This window comes from Harmonia axyridis, chromosome 2 (assembly GCF_914767665.1).
Source record: "Harmonia axyridis chromosome 2, icHarAxyr1.1, whole genome shotgun sequence".
In the NCBI taxonomy this organism is placed as follows: Eukaryota; Metazoa; Arthropoda; class Insecta; order Coleoptera; family Coccinellidae; genus Harmonia; species Harmonia axyridis.
The window spans coordinates 13835885-13855448 of record NC_059502.1 but is presented as its reverse complement, the minus strand read 5'-3'; the positions used below and the strand labels follow the sequence as shown (position 1 = coordinate 13855448).

Genomic DNA, 19564 nt, shown 5'->3' with positions numbered 1-19564 from the left:
CATTCTGCATTTCTTAAGGAATATGATGACTTGATCGCAAAGGGTAAAATTAAGAAATTCAGCACTATACTCAATTTGAATCCCTTCTTGGATTCATCGTATATTATTCGAGTGGGCGGTCGATTATCAAATACACCGCTTCCTTATGACAAAAAACATCCCATCTTATGACCAAAAAATGCGCATAATCAGCATTCCTTGAGCTCGACGCACCACCAAAAAAGCTCACTCTCAGTCAGTTCCAATCGTAAAACAAGCATAATACACAGCTTAACAGCATCACTAATAATTATTCATTTTTAAATCTTAAATTATCTATTTATATGTAATATACAATCATATTACTTAAACAGTGTGTTATTAGTGTCAACCTAGATCATTACCCCACGAAAGTTAATTATACAAACAAACCCACCAGTAAATCGAGTGAAAAAGCTCACGAGATCGAACAGACGGAGAAAAATAATTCTAGTTTGATACCAACTCAAAAAATTGGTAAGGGGGGACACGACTCAGAGGCCAAGGTTTCATCCTTTTGAAAATATATTATGTCTCACCACTCTGAGATCTTACTCTATTAGGTATATGGGATCTAGCCGCTCAGGTTATGTTCGTAAAGTTACTCTGACAAAAGGCATTTATAAGTGTAAACAAATGTATAGGTTAAATTATACTTGTACACAATGATATGATAACATTATTTTATATCTTGAATTGTTGCTGTCGTAAATGTATAATATAAAAAAGAAATAAAGATATATCAGAAGAAATGATTGAAGAAGGTCAGTCAAACAACATAAATGAAAAAGCTATATCGCTAGTGAGTACCTTCCTCTGTGCAACTATTGAAGCAAGTTTTTGTTTTCAGGTCAGAAGAAATAGTTCAGAATACCTCTGATAAGGCAAGAACATTGAGAAGAGATATCATTGCTAGTAATCTTTTCTTGCAAACAGAAAATTAAAATCATATTATTTTTTTTGCTTTATTGACTTCATCCTAGGAAATTTGAAATACCTAGGTTTGGGTGTTTGATGAACACCCTGGAAATAACATTGTGAAAAGATGTTATTACTCGGGCTGGAAGCAATGAAAGTCTTGGTGCGAAAGGTATACTGGTGTGAAACCCAAATATACCAGACCTATTTCTATTCCGCCAACACTTTCCAAAGTATTAGAGTCCGTACTCAAATACAGGATTACAAAATTTTTTGACCAAGCTTCATAACCACAAACAACACAGCTATAGAAAGCAAAAGATCCACAACAACTGCTATTGTCAATCTTGTAGAGCAACAATACAACCACTTAGATGAAAAATTTCTTGTAAATGGGGATAACCATGAGTATTCAACCCGGAAAAGAGATGATATACAAATACCATATCACCGACTTGAGTCCAGCCAGCAGGCTGTGACTGTGTGAGGCTCTACAACAGGTTGCCGCTGGAAGTCAAAGTAATGGAAAGAAAATTTTTCAAGAAGAAAGTTGTCAGACTGTTATAAGACAGGACAATATATAAAGTTAAGGAATTTTTTTAACGACTTGTACATTTTTGTAATGTTTTTGAGGAATAAATTTACTTTTACTATTACTAATGGACCAAGCGCATCTGACGCTTATCTGTCCTTTTTATTCAGAGTTAAGAAACTAGCTCATTCAACAATCCTGTGTCTGTGGTGCTAACTCTTCACCTCAGGGTGAGGAGCGAATATCAGGGCATCCTTCGGTTGAAGCTATGCCGAGAGCCGTGAGCCTCAAGTTCTCTGCATGTTTTATGCCCAAGTATGGAATATCCTGGATGTAGACATCTGGATAAAGTCATATCCTTCGGATCACGACAGTATTTTTCAGGTATCACAGTACACCGCGATTCTGTTATTATTGGCCTCATGTCGTAGGATTCACGATCTAACGCTTATCTGTTTATATAAAGATCACTGCCAGCTGTCGGATTCTATGCTCACCTTCTGGCCTAGGTTTGGCTCTAAAACGGATAAGATTAAGTATCGCCAATCCGGTTGGGAACTAAGGTGTTTGGGAGATGAACTTTTAGACTTAGTCAAATGGGTTCATCTACTGATCTTCTACGAATGCTTTCCAATGAAAAAGTGGATACAAAAAACAAGGAAACAAACGCCCTCAAACGATAAGACCAACAAATACAAAAGCCATCTCGACATCTTACTGCTGATGATTAAAAAGAATTCCATTTATAAAGATCTATACAATAAGACTATAAGAAATATGACCAACTGATCAGGAAGTATAAGGCACAAATTTTCGAAGAGAGAATCAGAAAATCAGACAACAAGAGCAAGACAATATGGAAATATTAGTTATAAATTCTTCCATAGTATGTTCTTGTTTGAAAGGAATCAATCATGGAGAAACACACTATAATATACTATCATTTATTAATCTTAGGCTATCGATTTCGGAAAATTCCTATTCCATCTTCAGGCCAGCTGAAAGTACACAATTTTATACAATATGGACAATTTGCAAGGAGATCAGAGGACAGAATAATATGGAGGAATGTGGGGTAGAAGGAGTTCCACGTGAGATCGCTCAAATATTTAACTACCACTTTAATAACATCATTCCACAGAAGTTGACAACCAAAATGTAATCTTGAACATAACTACCGACCTACATATGTATCTCCTGAAACCAACCAATCCTACTGAAATTTTAGAAATAAGGAAACTCACCTAAACACAAACATAGCAGAGGGGTAGATGAAATATCTACCAGCATAATCAAACTAGATCTGGCTGAAATAAATGAAATTCTAGTATACCCGATCAATATGTCATTTAAGAAAGGAAAATTCCCAGAACAACTAAAAACCACAATTATCAAACCGATATTGAAAAGAGGTAATATTTCTGCACCGAAGCCTGACTCGAAATGGCGAGCGGGGAAAAGTTTTACAGCTCATACCTCCGCAAATCGGAGTCGCGATCAGTGGGATTCAAGCAAAACATTAGACGTAACTCCAAATATTTAAACACCACTACCAAATACAAAATGTATAATTCTCTTGTTGCTTCACATCTGAATTACCTTCCAGCCTTCTGGGGACAAACAACTGCCCAGATAATAAATAAACTACAAATATCACAAAATAAAGTCATCAAGGTACTATATGACAAACCACTTTCATCAGACACCATGCAACTTTATAATGACATGAATCTTTTGAAAATTAATGAGTTAATTTACCTGGACAGTGTTAAGTTAATTTACAAGATTAAAAACAACTTAGTGGATACTGGCATTAATCTTAGATATGCCAGTGATGTGCATACCCACCATACAAGATCCAGACATAACATCTACATATTGCCAACTGCCAGAAACATTCCTAGGAGGAAAATAACTTACCAAGCTGCCACCTGGTTTAATGATTTATCGAACGACATCAAAGGCTTTGATACTCTGAAGGTATTCACAAATAAAGTGAAAAATCAATTATTCCAAAAAAGACTTAATAATATTTGATTTATATAATACTCAGTATAAAATTCTGGTCAATAGAATTAATTGTTTATTTTAAGACTACTGTGATTAGAATTAGGTAATTGTTTAGTTGCCACACTTGTTATTGTTACTATTACTATATTGTAAAATATGCCTGTTATGGATCACTCATGATCCCTTTGGGTTAATAAATAAATAAAATAAAAAAAAAGAAAGCAGTGAGGGCCATTTTCGGAATGAGGAGTACAGACAGCTGCAGGGAGGTTTTCAAAAATGAAAGGATTTTGACCATAACAGGAGCTTTCATACTAGCATGTGTTAATTACGTTCATCAAAATCAGAATAAATTCCCTAAGGACGCCTCCTTTCATGAATACAACACAAGAGACAAAAATCACTATTCCATTCCATCATCAAGAATTAAGAAAACCCAACAAGGCCCCAATCACACATGTCTGAAATTGTACAACAGACTACCAGAAGAATATAAGAAACTGAGTTCGGCTGCTTTCAGTAGGAGAGAGAAATGTCACCTTCTAGAAAAAACGATCTATAGGTTGAGCGAGTACCTTTGAAAACTTATATTTTTTTACATTACAGGTTATGCCTTAAGTGCAAATTTCCTTGGGGGGAATATAGACATTTTCCTGATTTCTTTAGGGGTTTTGAGACTGATTTGATGTTTGGTCAATGCATGCCTGATAGCACGGGTCTTCTTGGGTCTGAGGTCTAAAGGCTTGTACTTTTTGTTTTTGTACAACTTCCTCAAATTTTCTTTCTGTTTTTGGTGCATAACAATGTATACCCTAGCAATTGCCTTCCTCACAACACGGATTTTCGACAATTTGGAAGGGGCACCTCCAATAACTTTAGCCACCTTAAGGCTAGTAAGTTCTTTTTTCAACTCATCGAGTTGCCTCGTGAGCTCTTTTTTGTCTTTAGTTCTCAAATCGGAACACTTGACTTTACCCATTTTGGTGGTTGCGTTTTATCTTGAACGCCACAAACTTCAGAGAGAGTTTTACTTAATATTGTTTATGTCCCATATACATAATAATTGTTCTCGGTCATCGAGTGTTTTTATATGAGTATTTATGTGTTGTATTTGCAGAGACTTTTACTGTCATACAATAATTCCACCATTGCCAAATGTACATATTACATTGGATCTATTTTTCAATTCAATACATTTATTTCGATTTTCCATAATAAAACATGAGTGATATATATATAAACTTACTGTATTTAACATAAGCAGTAAAATGAGCTAATTATAAATTATAATAACACCAATAATCGAATTTTGAAGAGACACTCGAACAAGTTCTGTGATAAAAACAATAATATTTCTACAATGTTGTGTCGTGTACAAAAATAAATGCTTGTGGAATTCGTGAGTGAACATCCAGAGTTATGTTCCGGAAAATTCACTCAAGTGTTCACGTTTCGCAAAGTCTTTGGGAGAAAATCACCTCCCAATTAAATAAGGTTCCAACCGGAACCCAAAAAGACTGGAAGAAATGGAGAAAGGTAAGTACCTAGTTGTGATTGCAATTTGATTCTCCATGCTTTTTTTTTTTATTCCAAACAGACTTGGCAAGATTTGAAAAAGGGAGCGAAAGCGAAGGATGCCGCTATAAGGAAGCATTCGAGACAGACAGGAGGGGGTCCACCTACATCTATGCAGTTAACAGAAGTAGATAACGAGGTACTTCAATTGATCCCCGATGTCCAGAAAAGAGAGGTGGACTATGAAGTTGAAGAGATATTTGACTTGAATGAAGACATTAATGTAAGTTCTTCAAATGGGGTACCTTGAACTCGGGGAAATTTATATTAATTTTGGGTTTCAGGTTGTTCATCCCCTGTCAGAAGGAACAATAGAAATATCCACGTCGACAGAAGAGGTGGTCGCAGAGGAACAGGTAAAGTATTAGATTTTTTAACATCTACCATGTTACTGTAATAAGTGCAACACAAATTCTGAATAAGAGAAACTCTTTACTTTATTTTATAAGGCTGTCTTAGGATTATCCCATTTTTGTTTCTCTTATAAATATTCTTGTTTTATTAATTATTTTATTCTGGTAGACTCCTCAAGATCATAGCTATTGCATGAATGTTCCAAGAAATTACAGATTTAGTGGAACCTCCAAGGAAAGAAATACAAATAAATTTCAAGAAATGACGACATCTCTGACCCTTGTATTAGATGAGCAATGGATCCCAACGTTAGAGGAGTGGCAATGTTCTTTTCAACAAGAAGGAAATTTTTTAATCCTGTGTTGAGCCTAGATCATTTGATTTTTGGTTTCACAGGAAAATTTCATCATTTTTTAAATTTTTAATTTTCCAATCACCAAGTAGTTTTCGGAAAGTGTCATAAGGCGAAAAAAGGAAGAAATGAATCGATGAAGGGATCAAGAAGCAGGTTAGGTTTAGTGGGTAGGCCCTGTTCAAACAAAGGGAATGTGGTAGGCCCACACTCCCCGTATTTAAACTTGGAGTCCCACACTGTTCCACAGTATGAATGTGGTTCGTTAATGAGATTCCCCCTGCTATACCAAAAAAAAAAAAAAATATTTAAAAAAAAAGGGAAAAAAACTACAATATGTTTATTTTTATATTATTTGAAAGTTGTCTTCTATTTTTCCCATATTTAAATAATATCATTTTAAATACATTTCTTGTTTTATGTCTATTATTTTGTAGGATATTTCGGGGATATCGGGTGTGGTAATCAATTTCCCGTAGTGGATATAAATAAGTTGATTTTGTAGGATAACCTATAAGGCAGCGCCATTTGAACAGAGGCCTTTGTTATTGACCCACTTGGAATAACGTTGTAATGGATTACTGGTAAACAGGTTACACTGTATCTTAAAATAACTAGTACTACATTACTGACCAAAGAAGGCAGAACCATCGATAGCGCTATCGATATTCTGAGCAAACGAAAACTATCGATATTTTTCAGGTACTATCGATAGCCCAGCGTCATTGTCTTTTCGTCATTTTTTGTTAGGTTAGGTTTTAGGTTAGGATTGAGAACACATCGCCATTTGGTCTCAGAGACGATCCTAGTAATGATATGAAATGGATTTACTATACAGGTTTTTCGTATTCTTTTGTAGAAGGTATATTATATAAGATGATATTCCCACAACAAGTATTACTGCTCCGAGTTCTTTCAATCAGTCAATATTAACTCTAATTAAGTTAAGATTAAATTTACATTTTCGAGACTTAGCCTTTCATTTTAAAATTTCCCGATCAACTGCTTCAACATATTTTGAAAATGTCATAGATATTCCCCATAAAACATTACAGCAGTTAATAATATGGCCTGAGCGTTCAGTGGCCTCCAAAAATATACCATCTTGTTTTCAAGAAGCATTTTAAGATAAAACAACCATCATTTTAGATTGTTTTGAAGTTTTTATTGAAAAACCCGCGTCTTTAAAAACACAGATGCAATGCTGGTCACATTATAAACACCACAACACTGTAAAATTTTTAATAGGAATTACCAGAAGGTACAGTAAGCTATATTAGTAAGGCATGGGGTGGGCGTACCTCAGACAAACAAATTGTTGAGAACAGTGATTTTTTAAATCATATTACCCCTGGGGATATTGTTTTAGCTGATAGTTTCTTAATAAAAGAAACTTAGGAGTTTTACAAAGTAAATTGGTTATCCCTGCCTTCACGAAGGGTAAAAAGCAGTTACATCCTCTGGATATTGAGGCTACAAGACATATAGCTCATGTAAGAATACATGTGGAAAGAATAATTGGTATGTTAAAAAATAAATTCAATATTTTTAAAGATACCATACCAATATCTATGATAAAAAAGGAAAATGACCCTGATGATTTGAATATTGGCGCCAACAGACAAACATGGCGTCTGTAGGCAAACGCCATATTGGGTCACGTGATTTGGAATGCCTGATTTAAAAAGGTTTTCTGTAGTTCTGTAGTTTCTGTTGATAACACATGACACGTGAAAAAATGAACAAATTTGTGAATGAAACTATCTCCTGAACATAACGACCGATCTAAATATGTATCTCCTAAAACCAACCAATCCTACTGAAATTTCAGAAATAGGAAAACTCCCCGAAAAACAAACATAGCAGAGGGGTAGATGAAATATCGACCAGCATAATCAAACTGGCTCTGGCTGAAATAAATGAAATCCTAGCATACCTGATCAATCTGTCATTTAAGAAAGGAAAATTCCCAGAACAACAAAAAACCATTAAAAACCTTTAATATTGAAAAGAGGTAATATTTCTGCACTCGATATGACGAGCGGGGAAAAGTTTTACAGCTCATAACTGAATAGTTAAGACTTCTTTGCCAGCACACAAAATGGTTTCTTAAAAGGAAAATCCACACAAACGGCTATATTTGAACTAATAAACAGATAAAATTAATACATGTCCTCTGATATACAACATTTATTGCAGTGATATGGACACAATACACGACCAAAAACAATACATATTACAATATGCGGATGATACTACAATAATATCACATGAGAAATCATTGAAAAGCTGCATTGATAATCTACAAGAGTACATAAATACATTAACAATATGGTTTTCCCAGTGGAGATTGAAGATAAACCGAGAAAAATCCCAACTGATAATCTTCAACCATAAAATTAATAATCAGTCCCCACTATATCAATAAACAATAAATTAGTCAAACCAACACATTCAGTAAAATACCTGGGAATTCAAATTGATGTGGTTAACATCAGAAATTTGAAAAAGTTTTGCCATGCCTTAAAATACTTCTTGAGACTAGAGCGGTTCGTTTATTACATCCAGATTGAGGGGAATACACATCTGAAGCATTCGGCAAAGATATCTGATCAACAGATGTCGATCTTTTTCGTCGGACGTTTTCGACCTAGCAAAACGATTTTATCCACAGAGTTTACCTTTGTCTATGAATTATTGGATTTTATCTGTCTATAATGCTTGTTTGTTTAAAAAAATCAACATTTCGTCGTAGTTTGTATTGAAAAATTTCAATACCTAACTTGTTATACTTCTATAATTGGATTTTAAATAAAATTATGGGTATGGAATGCAGATAACAAATGAATAGGCAGTGTGTATATTTTTGGAATGAGATATCTGGTGGTGACTTTGGACAATATCATCAGCAAGACTCTGGGGGACAGATAATTTTTTCGTGTAATTATATAAAGCATCGTGCATGTTCAGTTTATTCAGAAGAGCGATGGACATTCAAGCTAGGGATATGAAGAAAAAGGCCAAGCTTTTAAAAAGGCTGACCATGTTTACAATATATGAAGCGGACTGGTTTCATTACTTCTAAATAAATGAGACAGACTTCAGTGAATTTTCCACCTTATTATATCGAAATTATGTAATGGATGAAGCAGAAGAAATTTACTCCTTCAAGGGTGTCGACTGGGACATCAGTGTCCCAGAAGTATTTTATAAATGTCCTGTTCGGCAATAAATATACTCAGCATGAAATTAATTGGGAATATAAAGCCAGATCAGTGTATTCAAGGTACTATATCTATATTTGTGTCAGCTAATAGTTTATTATCATACGAAAGTTTCAGAGAAAAAATACTATATTCAGGAAAAGGACTTGAAGTTTGTCAGTCGGACCCGAGGCTTGTTGCTTTTCTGAATGGTGTTATTTTCAAGAATGGGGAGTCAGTGAAATTATTGGAAATCAAATGTCTATTCATTGGTAAGTTTCTAGTAAGTTATAGAGATTATTTTTATAATTGTTTATAATTTCAGGTCAAATTATTTCTGCTGAAAATACTGAGCACCATTGCCAATATTTGAGAAGAGGAAAAGCCAGCTAATTTGAAAGAATGAATAAACATTATGCTAGAGTCCGATTAAGTTTGGCAATTATGAATTTGAAAAATTGCGACTTTATAGTGTTCTCATCTGGTGATAAGACGTTCAAAACTGTTAGTGAGCCATTTGATGAAGAATTCACAAAAAAATAATTCTTAAAACTTGAAATGATTCATTTTAAAAATATGCTTTACTTGTGTAGCATGAAAGTTAAAATTTTTCAATTAGAAAGATATTTTTCCAAGCCTTAATTGAGCTGTAATAAGACCATCCAGAATAAGAAAAGTTCCAAATCATACATGTCTGAAGTTATACATGTTATAACTTCCAGATTATTGAAAAATTTGAGTCCAGTTGTTATTAGTAAGAGAGTAAAGGATTTGCTATTGGATCATACAATATACAGGTTGAGTGATTTATTTAGGAATCATTTTTGTAAATATTATTTGATAATTTGTAACTACAAACATATTTATGTTTTCATTACAATGACTATTAATACTGTTCATTTATAGTTTAAGATTTTTTGATTGACAAGCCATGTAAACTTTTGATGGCGTATGTTTTTATGGATTTCTTGTGTGCAAATTATTATCAAATACTGCATTGATTTTACATATCATTTATTTATCCTATGGCAGTAAGTTATCCCATCACACATTCCCTTGGCATCATAGTCCATTAAATTACTGATGAAAATAAAAGATATCATCTTCCAAATCACTTGGATCAATTTGACATGAAAATTCCTTTTTTCCTTCTTAAACTTCCATTGAAACATTTTTGTCTTCATAAAACGAATGGAGATTTTAGAAGTGATTCCTCCTTGGAAATATACTTCCTACTAGATCAGACCATTTTTCTTTTATATCTTTTCATTTTTGTAGAGGAATTAGGTATCCGTTTTTTCATACTTATGAAATAAGTAGAATGAGATTAGATAAACGTAACATAATTTAAACTAACCTCCACAAATCTTTGGGTTAAATGAAGTTCTCTCATGATCATTATTCCTCACGTTTCACACAAAATGAGCACTGCATATTTTATGGAATACTTCAGGTTGCCATTTTTCTCAGAGTATGATCAGCACTACAATAAGTTTTAGATGAGAGACATTTGCTATCATTTCTCAAATATTCTTATCAAACTCTTCTCACACTAATAATCCATATCTTTCCTTCTTTCTCAAGCTACTTTTTCTTATTGTAAGATGAATTGTGGCAACCAACTACATGGCAATGAATTTGTGAATTTCTTGCAGTAAATAATTAATAATATTGACGTCCATACCTTCAGAATTTTTCCGTATATTTTCAATAATGAAAACAAAATCAACTCAAATCTTCTTAGTATAATTAAAAAAAGCATAAATTTCTAACGCCTCTTCAGCAGGCAAGACAGTAAAAGTGTATATTATGAATATTGATTATGTTTTACTAATGATTTCATTTAATTTAGCCACAAAGGGCGCCACATGCATATATCAAAGAACTGACATAACAGCTGAAGCTGAGGATGCTCTGTACCGTTCGTTTATTTCAGATAAATCTTGATTATTTGTAAAATATGTGGTCACGTGACTAAAATATCCGTCCGCTCTCGGATGCTATTGACCATATTCAGCGTCGCCATATTGAAATGCGACAATACCAACTACCCAGGGTTCTCAACATCGAATAACGAAAGTTACTAATTAGTAACTTTCGTTATTCGATGTTGAGAGAAATTTCTCAGCCCCGCGAAAGTTTAAATGAGAATATTTGTAAAATGCATTCCAAAGTCGTTAACTGAAAAAATGTCAGATGAGAGGGAATAAGTTGAATTATATTTTTCAATAATATTATTATCACTATTAATATATTATTTTAGTAATATTATTATCACTATTAATATATTATTTTAGTAATAAATATTATTTAAGTAATAGTTATGAGTCTTCCTAATGGACCGTGGACAAAAAACCTTTTGGATTTTCCAAAAACATTTAAGGAAGATGATATTTTAAAATTCAAAGAGAAATCTACAGAAGGCAGTGTTAAACATCACTCACTGGGTTATCGTATGTTTAAGGCAAATAAAGTTGGAAATGTTTTGCTGAGTTATAGTGCCGATGGTGTTGTCATAAAAGCTCAGGTGAAAGCGGCAATGAAAAAACTTATTTATAAGTGTAATGTTCACTTGAAAAGCGATGGAGAAGTGTTAAAAGGTGCCTGCTCCTGTATTTCAGGAGTCTCAGGTCGATGCAAACATGTTTATGCACTTCTATGGCAGTTGCTTGATTATGTTAGAGAAGAAAAATCAAATATAGTGGATTCAATAGATATCCCCTCAACCTCACAGCCAAGACTTTGGGGAACTGGTTCCAAGAAGGCACCCCCATCACAGCCCTTTCAAATGTTGAATTTCATAAAACCAGATCCATACAATATATATAAGAAGACGAAAAAAAATATAGATAAGAGACGAATAGTTTTCGAACAACATTTAACAACTCCTGTGCAAAATACTGATATCAAACAATTGGCTATTAGTATGATGAAAAATGACTTCTCCATGTTTGGTGAAATATTGAAATGCAATGAATACAATCCTCTTCCAGTCAAAAATTTATCTAGATCAACAACAGACGAAAGGCAAAATGATATATTGGTTATTCCAACAAGAATAAAATGGACTAATGTTTATATCAATAGCCTATTGACTGATGTAATTCCCAATATTCATTTAATAGAAAACGTTAGTATTTCTCTAAATAACGCAAAACTACTAGAGAAAAAAACCAGACTACAGAGTGATTGTCCAGCCTGGTATATAGAGAGACGGAAAAGAATTACATCCAGCCGTTTTCATGAAATAGTAAATAGAAGAGTCGAAATTAATGATAAATTCATCAAAAGAATTTGGCCAAAAACTTTTTTTCAATCATCGATGATGAAACTTGGACTGGCTAATGAAGAAAAGGCAGTGAAAAAATACAATGAATTATTTCCACAATATCAAGTCTATAAGTGTGGTTTATGTGTAAATCCTGGAGTACTTTTTCTGGCTGCTACGCCAGATAGGCTTGTTTGGGACAATATTTCACAAAAATTTCACCTTTTAGAAATAAAAACACTAGTGAAAGGTGGTTTTATAAACAAATTAACCGTGGCTGAGTGTATTAATGAAGGCTTCGCTCCATTTTTGGAAATTGTCAATGGAAGAATAAGCTTGAAAAAAACTCATTCTCATTATACACAAATCCAGGGGCAATTGGCCTTAAGTTGTCTCAAGTACTGTGATATTATGGTTGATAGTGGAAATGATGTGTTTATTCAAAGAATAACCTTTGACAAACATTTATGGGCTAACGAACATTTACCAAAATTAATAAGATTTTATTTTACTTACTTTAAAGCATCTATCTAAATATCTGCTGATACACATTTTCTAGTTTGCCTCACTTTATGAATATCTTTTTATTTTATTTTATGAGAGGTACGGTATTTTTCTAGTAAACTCAATATTTCTCCGTTGGGAACCCTGGGTAGTTGGTATTGTCGCAATTCAATATGGCGACGCTGAATATGGTCAATTGCCGAACGCGCTATAGAATAGACTTTCTTTTTGATATTGTAGTTAAATTTAAAATATTAATTCTGTTGCTATTTTCTGGTTTCAAATCGTAATATAATTAGAAGGCCCTGGTGCCAGTAATGTTTTTGCTGTTTGGGGACGAACAATATGGATTATTATTATTTTTGCATGTGCATGAAAATGTATAGATAGACCTATTGTTTTGTTTTTGACGTTGTTTCTCTTCACTCGAGTACACTGTATGTAAGGTGATTATGAAATAAACAGCTGTTATTATTATTATTAACGAAAAGTAACTGGAACTGCTGGAAGGAGACAAATTAGCTCTGACAATCATTCTAGATATGTCAAAAGCATATGATTCCATTAACCAAGAACATCTACTTAACCCATATGAACCTACGGTCCTTTTAAAAGGTCGGTAAAAGTATTCTGATTTACGGATCTCTGTAGACGTCTCGGGTTGTATCTCCTAGATGGCATTAGTGGATTTACATAAAGAAACCTTTTTCGCAAATCATACCATAAACTGAGGTTATATTCTACGTGCTATATCGTTCTGAGATAACATTAGATCTGCACTTCAATTTTGTGGGCTAAATATGAGTGATTATAGTGATAAAAGGTGAGTTCATTCATTATTCTCCAGATTTTTTTTATATACAATATTGAAAGTATATACCATTCGTTCCTTTTAATCGAGCATATTGTCACGATTATGAATACGAGTTAAGTTATACGTCACAAAAATTGTTGGTCCTTTTAAAAGGACGGTAGGATTATACGATACGATTATAATTAGTTCTTTAGATTTCATTATTTTTTATTCATTCGGTTCGGTACAGTGATGGTAAATGGTAATAAAGATATACTTTTAATAATATACTATATCCTTTCAGGTATTGGAAAAAACCTCTTACTTTGAACGAATTGCTTGAAGAAATTGAAAATATCGAAAATGTAACCGACATTCCTGATGAAATAATTTTATTTCCTCCAACGAATGCGAATGAATACAACACTGATGAAGATTCAGGAAATGATGAAAATGTCAGCCCGAATAACCTACCAGGATCCCAGTTAATGGCTGATGTAGAATTTTCCATGAGGGAAAATCGCAGAGAAAATTCAATAGATTCTATAAAAGATTGGGAAAGCGAAGATGAATTACCTTTATCAAATTTTGTAGCCAAGAGATTGAAAAAAACCAAATTATTCAACTATACCCTTGGAAAGGACTTGTTAGAAACTTTTCCTGTATGGAATTCAGTTTCTCATGTAAGGAACAATCGTAGTCCTCTCGAACTATTCAAGTGTTTTTTCGATAAAGATCAGGTAGACGAGATTGTGCATCATACAAATGTATATGCTTCTCAGAAAAATCGACCACCTGATGTTACAGCTGACGATTTATATTGCTTCATTGGGGTATTACTTGTCAGTGGATACTGTTCCGTTTCAAGGAAAAAGATGTACTGGCAAAATTCGACAGACAGCAACAACGCGCTTATATCGTCATCAATTTCGAGAGATCGTTTCCAATATATCATGAGTAATTTTCATTGTGTTGATAATAATATTTTGGATAAAAACGATCGATTTGCCAAAGTAAGACCAATTTTCAATTCGCTCAACAGAAAATTCTTAGAATTCGCCCCGATCGAAGAAGACCACTCAGTGGATGAAGCTATGGTGCCTTATTTTGGGCGCCATGGCTGCAAACAATTCATAAAAGGAAAACCCATAAGATGGGGATATAAATTCTGGGTTGGGGCCACTCGTTTAGGGTATATCGTGTATTTTGAACCTTACCAAGGCTCTAATACTCTTTCATGCGAAAAATATAAGGAATTGGGACTCGGAGCGTCTGTAGTCTTACAATATGCAGACATCTTACAGTCAACCAAATTCGCCAATTTCCACATGTTCTTTGACAATTTCTTTACATCACTGTCATTGATGAAAGAATTGACGCATCGAGAGATACGAGCTACAGGAACAATCAGGGATAATAGACTTCCAAAGTGTCCATTGACAGACGTGAAACAATTCAAGAAGAAGAAAAGAGGTGATTTTCAACATGCACTGGTAGACAACGAGATAGTCATTTGTCGATGGAATGACAATAATGTGATTACGATTGCCTCTAACTCTACTTCCGTATTTCCAACAAATAAAGCAAAGAGATTTTCTCAAAAGGAAAAAAAGTATATTCATATTGATCAGCCTAAACCGATAAAGAGTTATAATGAAAATATGGGTGGAGTTGATCGGAGCGATCAAAACATAGGGCAGTACCGCATTTCGATTAGAGGAAAAAAATGGTATTTTCCATTGGTGACCCATTGTATAGATATGTCCGTTCAAAACGCGTGGTATTTGCAAGTGGTTGAAGGAGGAAAATTGGATCAACTTGCCTTCAGAAGAGCCTTAGCCACGGAACTATTAGAAACTCATAAGGTTTTGACTGGAAGAAAATGTTCGAGAAAATCAGAACATTATAAGGAACATTCTCGATATGATCGAATTGATCATATGATAATATATCAAATGAATCAAACGAAGTGCGCAGTGTGTCATAAAAAGACGAATTTTCGTTGTGAGAAATGTGATATCGGATTACATCCAAAAGAATGTTTCCGCTGTTTTCATACCCAATGATGTTCAGTAATGTTCATATTCCGATATCAAACAATGTATTGCAAATAAAATATCATTCACCTGAATTCATATTTATGGTCACCTCTAGTCCTACCGTCCTTTTAAAAGGACGACGTATATTGCAAAAAGTAAAACATAGATATTTTTTTAAATATTTTTTGTTGGCTTTTCTGGTCATAAAGAGCCCATAAAAGAAGAACCAACTTGATTCGCAAAAAAAAAATATTCCCGGGTTATAAGGGTTAAAAAACTTCAATCCCATGGAATAAGAGGAAAAGCATTAAAGTGGGCCAAATCATACATGTGCAAGAGAAAACAAAGATAAAGCACAGCAAATATGGGAAACAAGTTCACTCTTTTAGATTATGCATTTAAAAAAAGTATTGATAATTTTTGACTAAATTGTGATACAGTTTAATAAAGTTGTTTTCTATTGTAAACGCTATCTATAGGGGGAGATTAAATTGTCATCATTTCAAATGAGGAAGTACAGAGAAAATTGTTTGAAAATTTGCCGATTCTGATTGGTGCGCATTTGGTAACTTACAATACATTCATGAAGTTGGGGCTATATTCTTCTTGAGGAGACAAGATTCGTTAGGGAATTTGATGTTCTTCTTCTCCATTCATCCTCATTCCTTCAATTTTCTGGGCATTCTCTTCTCTTAGGTATCGTTAGATCCTAAACTGATGAAAAAACTTGCTTATTTTCCATGTACAAGATACATAGCTGAATTTTTACTGAGATAAAGGAAATTTACAAAAAACTATTGTTTAATCTTTAATTCTTCAGGAACATCATTTCACTATCTCTAAATTTTTAAATGGGTATAAACTCGGAACCAAAGTTATTTAACAAACTTATTTGCAAATGCTCTAACAACATTTTCAGCTAATTTGAAACTTATTGATGTGTTTGCGAAATGATCTATGAGAAAACCATGTAAGAAACCTTTTCTGAATTAATTTTGGTCTAAAATAATTTTTTTCAGACAATTGACCTTTACTTTTATTGATTTCTTCATCAACTCTTTACCAAAGTTGCAGCACCATTTGTTCCATCAAAAAATTGTTTTCATTTTAAGTCATGAATGATATTGATAACTGAGACAACTACATTGAAATTATTTCTTATAATTCCGTTTCATTAAGGCGTGTCTTATGTCTAATAATTGATATAGTTTATTTTAGCAATTGCATGAAATCAGCGATCGAAGAAAATGCGTTTGCCAGACTGTTACAATGATTCTTTAACTGCTTACAACATTTCATTGTATACTTGAAGATAAATAATAATGATTTCAATGGTGAAAAACTATGAGTAAAGTAGATAAAAATCAAATCAAAATAACTAAAACCTATTCTTATTACAAATGAAATCAACAATCACAATCAGAATTTAAAAACCAAAAGATTGATAACACAAACTTTGAAAATTAGCAAGTTTGATTAGTCTGAATTTCCCACATGGTTACTCCGATTCACCATCTGTGACGTCATGCAATTGCTAAAATAAATACAACATATCTTTAATTTACCTTTAAGAAATTAGAGACTCTTTTTCATTGGTTCAATTGTTGTAATGAATCTGATTAGATGATGAATGAATTTCTTTCCAAAGAAATTCAGTAATCAATTATTTCCATGTAACAATTTCAACCATTATGCTCTATTATGCTTAGGATCCTAATCATTTATTCCTCATCTTCAAAAGGTGGGTAACTAAAAAAAAAAAAAAATTCATAAATTAAGATATGGTTGAAGAAGTGATATTAAAATGAAAATTCCATTTTTTCATCAGAGATCAAAGTGTTGAGGTCATAGTCACAAATGAAAGGGAATCCTAGAAGGACTCTACCTCTCACTTTTTACAAGTGACTCCAGTCGCTTTTATTTCATCATTGTTGTGATAAAAGTTGGCAAATTACTTGAGTCAATAAGGATTATTAAACCTTCTTGTAATGAGCTAAAAGTATTTTACCTCTATGTGTAATGTTTGAACTTCTCCATGTGTGGGTTTGCAACTGCAAACAAGATCCTTCACCACTGCCAAACGGATTTTTCTACTTCCTTGCTGAATAATCCATAAGTTAAACTGCCTTCTTCAGTTCCTTGTAGCAAAATGAATTGCAATCCATTCCTTGAGCAGATCCATAGAATTCCTAGCAATTATAGTAAGACATTCAATTATATAGTTACCAGATTTAAAAAACTTTTACAGAAATAAATCAATATCGTTCTAAATGATGATAACATTTTTTTACTTTGGTTTAGTAATGTACACCTAAAAATTAGTGAGTACTGATTTTGTTGACCATATTATTAACTTATTGAGCTTCTTACCGTTACTTTTTTGTTATCTACTCATACTGCTACCATCAGGACCATCAGGTTCACACAATGCAATTTCCGCTAGAGGACAGTCTGTTAGATTTCAATACCAGAGTCCAGAATAACCTCAACATTATAATATACTGCTTCAAATATCTTGCATCAACATGAGAGGCAGCATCTTCCTCTCAGAAGAAAGAAAATTTGTTTCCTTTGCATGGAAAATAGTTCAATAGATGTTCAACACTGAACATCTAATCGAATTTCACACAAATTGTTTTTCATTTGGGAGTTGTTGGGAAATATTATACCTAGCCATTAAGTTTAACTGTGCACTGGTATAATACTCAAGTACAATGTAGTAAGCACTTGTTACAGACCATTTGTAAACACTGATCGGAGTAAACATGGTATGATGAGTATGAAGAAACATGAAACAAAGAACAAAAGAACTGCAAAGAACAGAATAGAAATGAAATTATTTTCTCAGCGGTCCGCCGGTCCAGCGGTGTGATGGTGTGAACCATAGACAAATTAATTTCCTTTCTCTATGGTGTGAACTGTGAAGTTGTGAACATGTAAGATTTCTGCGGTTCCGCCCCAAAACTGCCGATGATACCCGAACGAGTGCTTCGGATCAGTAGCGTGCATTTGGGTGTTCAGTAGAAATTATCTACTAATTAATTTCCCTATTGATTAATAGGAATATTGCTTGGAGCATCGAAAATGCAATAATCAATTAAACTACAATGAAAAAGAGTTTTTCTCTACTTTTTCCTTTTTGTTGAAAAACTGACAATTCACCAGAAAGTAACTAGAGAATATTCTATGGTTGAAAATCAGATCCGTTGAGAACTAAGAACATGGAATATTATTCTATACGCCATAGAGAAATGAATAGAATCCTTTCTTTGTCTATGCTATACGCTAAGGTTTCCAACCATAGAATACCAAATAACTATTCTATACTCAAACTTGCCAACCGCCATCCAAAATCAATCCATGATATATAGAGGTAACTCTAACCTGACAAAAGTTGTTGTGAAACTCAATTTCTGATTAACCAATTAGTTTTTGATAAAATTATTAGAAAAAGAGGTTTAATAACCATTGCGACATCGGTCCCAACAAAGAACAAGTGCGATTATGATTCAAGAGGCCTATATATCTCAAATATTTCCTATGCAATATAATCTCACAAAGTAGCCAAATCAATTTGTTTTTTACTTGCTCACACTGAGACCCTGTTTATCACTACAAAATTTGAAAAACGCATATTTCGCGACATTCTATTCACAATATTATTTTTGCTGGGTTAAAACTAAGATGCATAGAATCCCTGGTGTGTGTACTGATTCGATTTTGTTAGACATCTTAGTTAAAACTAAGGTGTATAGAATATTCTATGCATCTCAGTTAAAACACGCCACGACGCCACTGATTCCAAACATCCGTTTTGTTCGGCTCTCAGCAGGAAGCTGGATCTAAGTTCACACTGTTTACTTTCGCTATGGTCAGCACTCTAGTCACAGAAAAAATCATGCTTGAGAACTTTTCAGAGAAATATTGACTACTTTGATTGAAAATTGTATTAAATTTTATTAGCCAGAATGCGTTAGGATTTTATTAATGAAATCAAA

General features: G+C 33.4%; 4 protein-coding genes and 1 long non-coding RNA gene across 6 annotated transcripts; 3 read left to right on the top strand and 2 right to left on the bottom strand.

The window, feature by feature from the left end:
- Positions 1-4056: 4056 nt before the first annotated feature.
- Positions 4057-5440, bottom strand: LOC123673798 (60S ribosomal protein L35-like). The gene has a single exon (XM_045608479.1). The coding sequence runs from the start codon at positions 4455-4457 to the stop codon at positions 4086-4088; it is 372 nt and encodes a 123-aa protein (XP_045464435.1). The 5' UTR covers positions 4458-5440; the 3' UTR covers positions 4057-4085.
- Positions 4898-5464, top strand: LOC123673797. The gene is made up of 3 exons (XM_045608478.1): positions 4898-5014; positions 5076-5276; positions 5338-5464. The coding sequence occupies exons 1-3, from the start codon at positions 4898-4900 to the stop codon at positions 5419-5421; spliced, it is 402 nt and encodes a 133-aa protein (XP_045464434.1). The 3' UTR covers positions 5422-5464.
- A 2328-nt stretch (positions 5465-7792) lies between these two features.
- On the top strand, positions 7793-9391 carry LOC123673796. Of its 2 annotated transcripts, none has more exons than XM_045608477.1 (3): positions 7793-9045; positions 9101-9234; positions 9288-9391. In XM_045608477.1, the coding sequence occupies exons 1-3, from the start codon at positions 8903-8905 to the stop codon at positions 9353-9355; spliced, it is 345 nt and encodes a 114-aa protein (XP_045464433.1). In that variant the 5' UTR covers positions 7793-8902; the 3' UTR covers positions 9356-9391. The 2 variants fall into 2 exon arrangements, with proteins under 2 accessions (XP_045464433.1, XP_045464432.1); XM_045608476.1 differs by having other exon boundaries at positions 9095-9234.
- Positions 9392-13319: 3928 nt separating this feature from the next.
- On the top strand, positions 13320-15658 carry LOC123673794 (piggyBac transposable element-derived protein 3-like). The gene is made up of 2 exons (XM_045608474.1): positions 13320-13557; positions 13832-15658. The coding sequence occupies exons 1-2, from the start codon at positions 13535-13537 to the stop codon at positions 15591-15593; spliced, it is 1785 nt and encodes a 594-aa protein (XP_045464430.1). The 5' UTR covers positions 13320-13534; the 3' UTR covers positions 15594-15658.
- A 183-nt stretch (positions 15659-15841) lies between these two features.
- Positions 15842-18437, bottom strand: LOC123673795. Its single transcript, XR_006746546.1, has 4 exons — positions 17937-18437; positions 17575-17755; positions 17132-17315; positions 15842-16280 (listed from the first exon to the last, which is right to left on the bottom strand). It is a non-coding gene; the product is annotated as an uncharacterized LOC123673795 (long non-coding RNA).
- Between the last annotated feature and the right edge of the window lie 1127 nt (positions 18438-19564).

Bases quoted from the DNA above. Each gene is read 5' to 3' on its own strand.
- LOC123673797 (XM_045608478.1), top strand. From the start codon at position 4,898: ATGTTCCGGAAAATTCACTCAAGTGTTCACGTTTCGCAAAGTCTTTGG. The intron at 5,015-5,075 runs GTAAGTACCTAG...TATTCCAAACAG, and splicing joins ACTGGAAGAAATGGAGAAAG to ACTTGGCAAGATTTGAAAAA. The intron at 5,277-5,337 runs GTAAGTTCTTCA...TTTGGGTTTCAG, and splicing joins ACTTGAATGAAGACATTAAT to GTTGTTCATCCCCTGTCAGA.
- LOC123673796 (XM_045608476.1), top strand. From the start codon at position 8,903: ATGAAGCAGAAGAAATTTACTCCTTCAAGGGTGTCGACTGGGACATCA. The intron at 9,046-9,094 runs GTACTATATCTA...ATCATACGAAAG, and splicing joins GCCAGATCAGTGTATTCAAG to TTTCAGAGAAAAAATACTAT. The intron at 9,235-9,287 runs GTAAGTTTCTAG...TTATAATTTCAG, and splicing joins AATCAAATGTCTATTCATTG to GTCAAATTATTTCTGCTGAA.
- LOC123673798 (XM_045608479.1), bottom strand. From the start codon at position 4,457: ATGGGTAAAGTCAAGTGTTCCGATTTGAGAACTAAAGACAAAAAAGAG.
- LOC123673794 (XM_045608474.1), top strand. From the start codon at position 13,535: ATGAGTGATTATAGTGATAAAAG. The intron at 13,558-13,831 runs GTGAGTTCATTC...ATATCCTTTCAG, and splicing joins AGTGATTATAGTGATAAAAG to GTATTGGAAAAAACCTCTTA.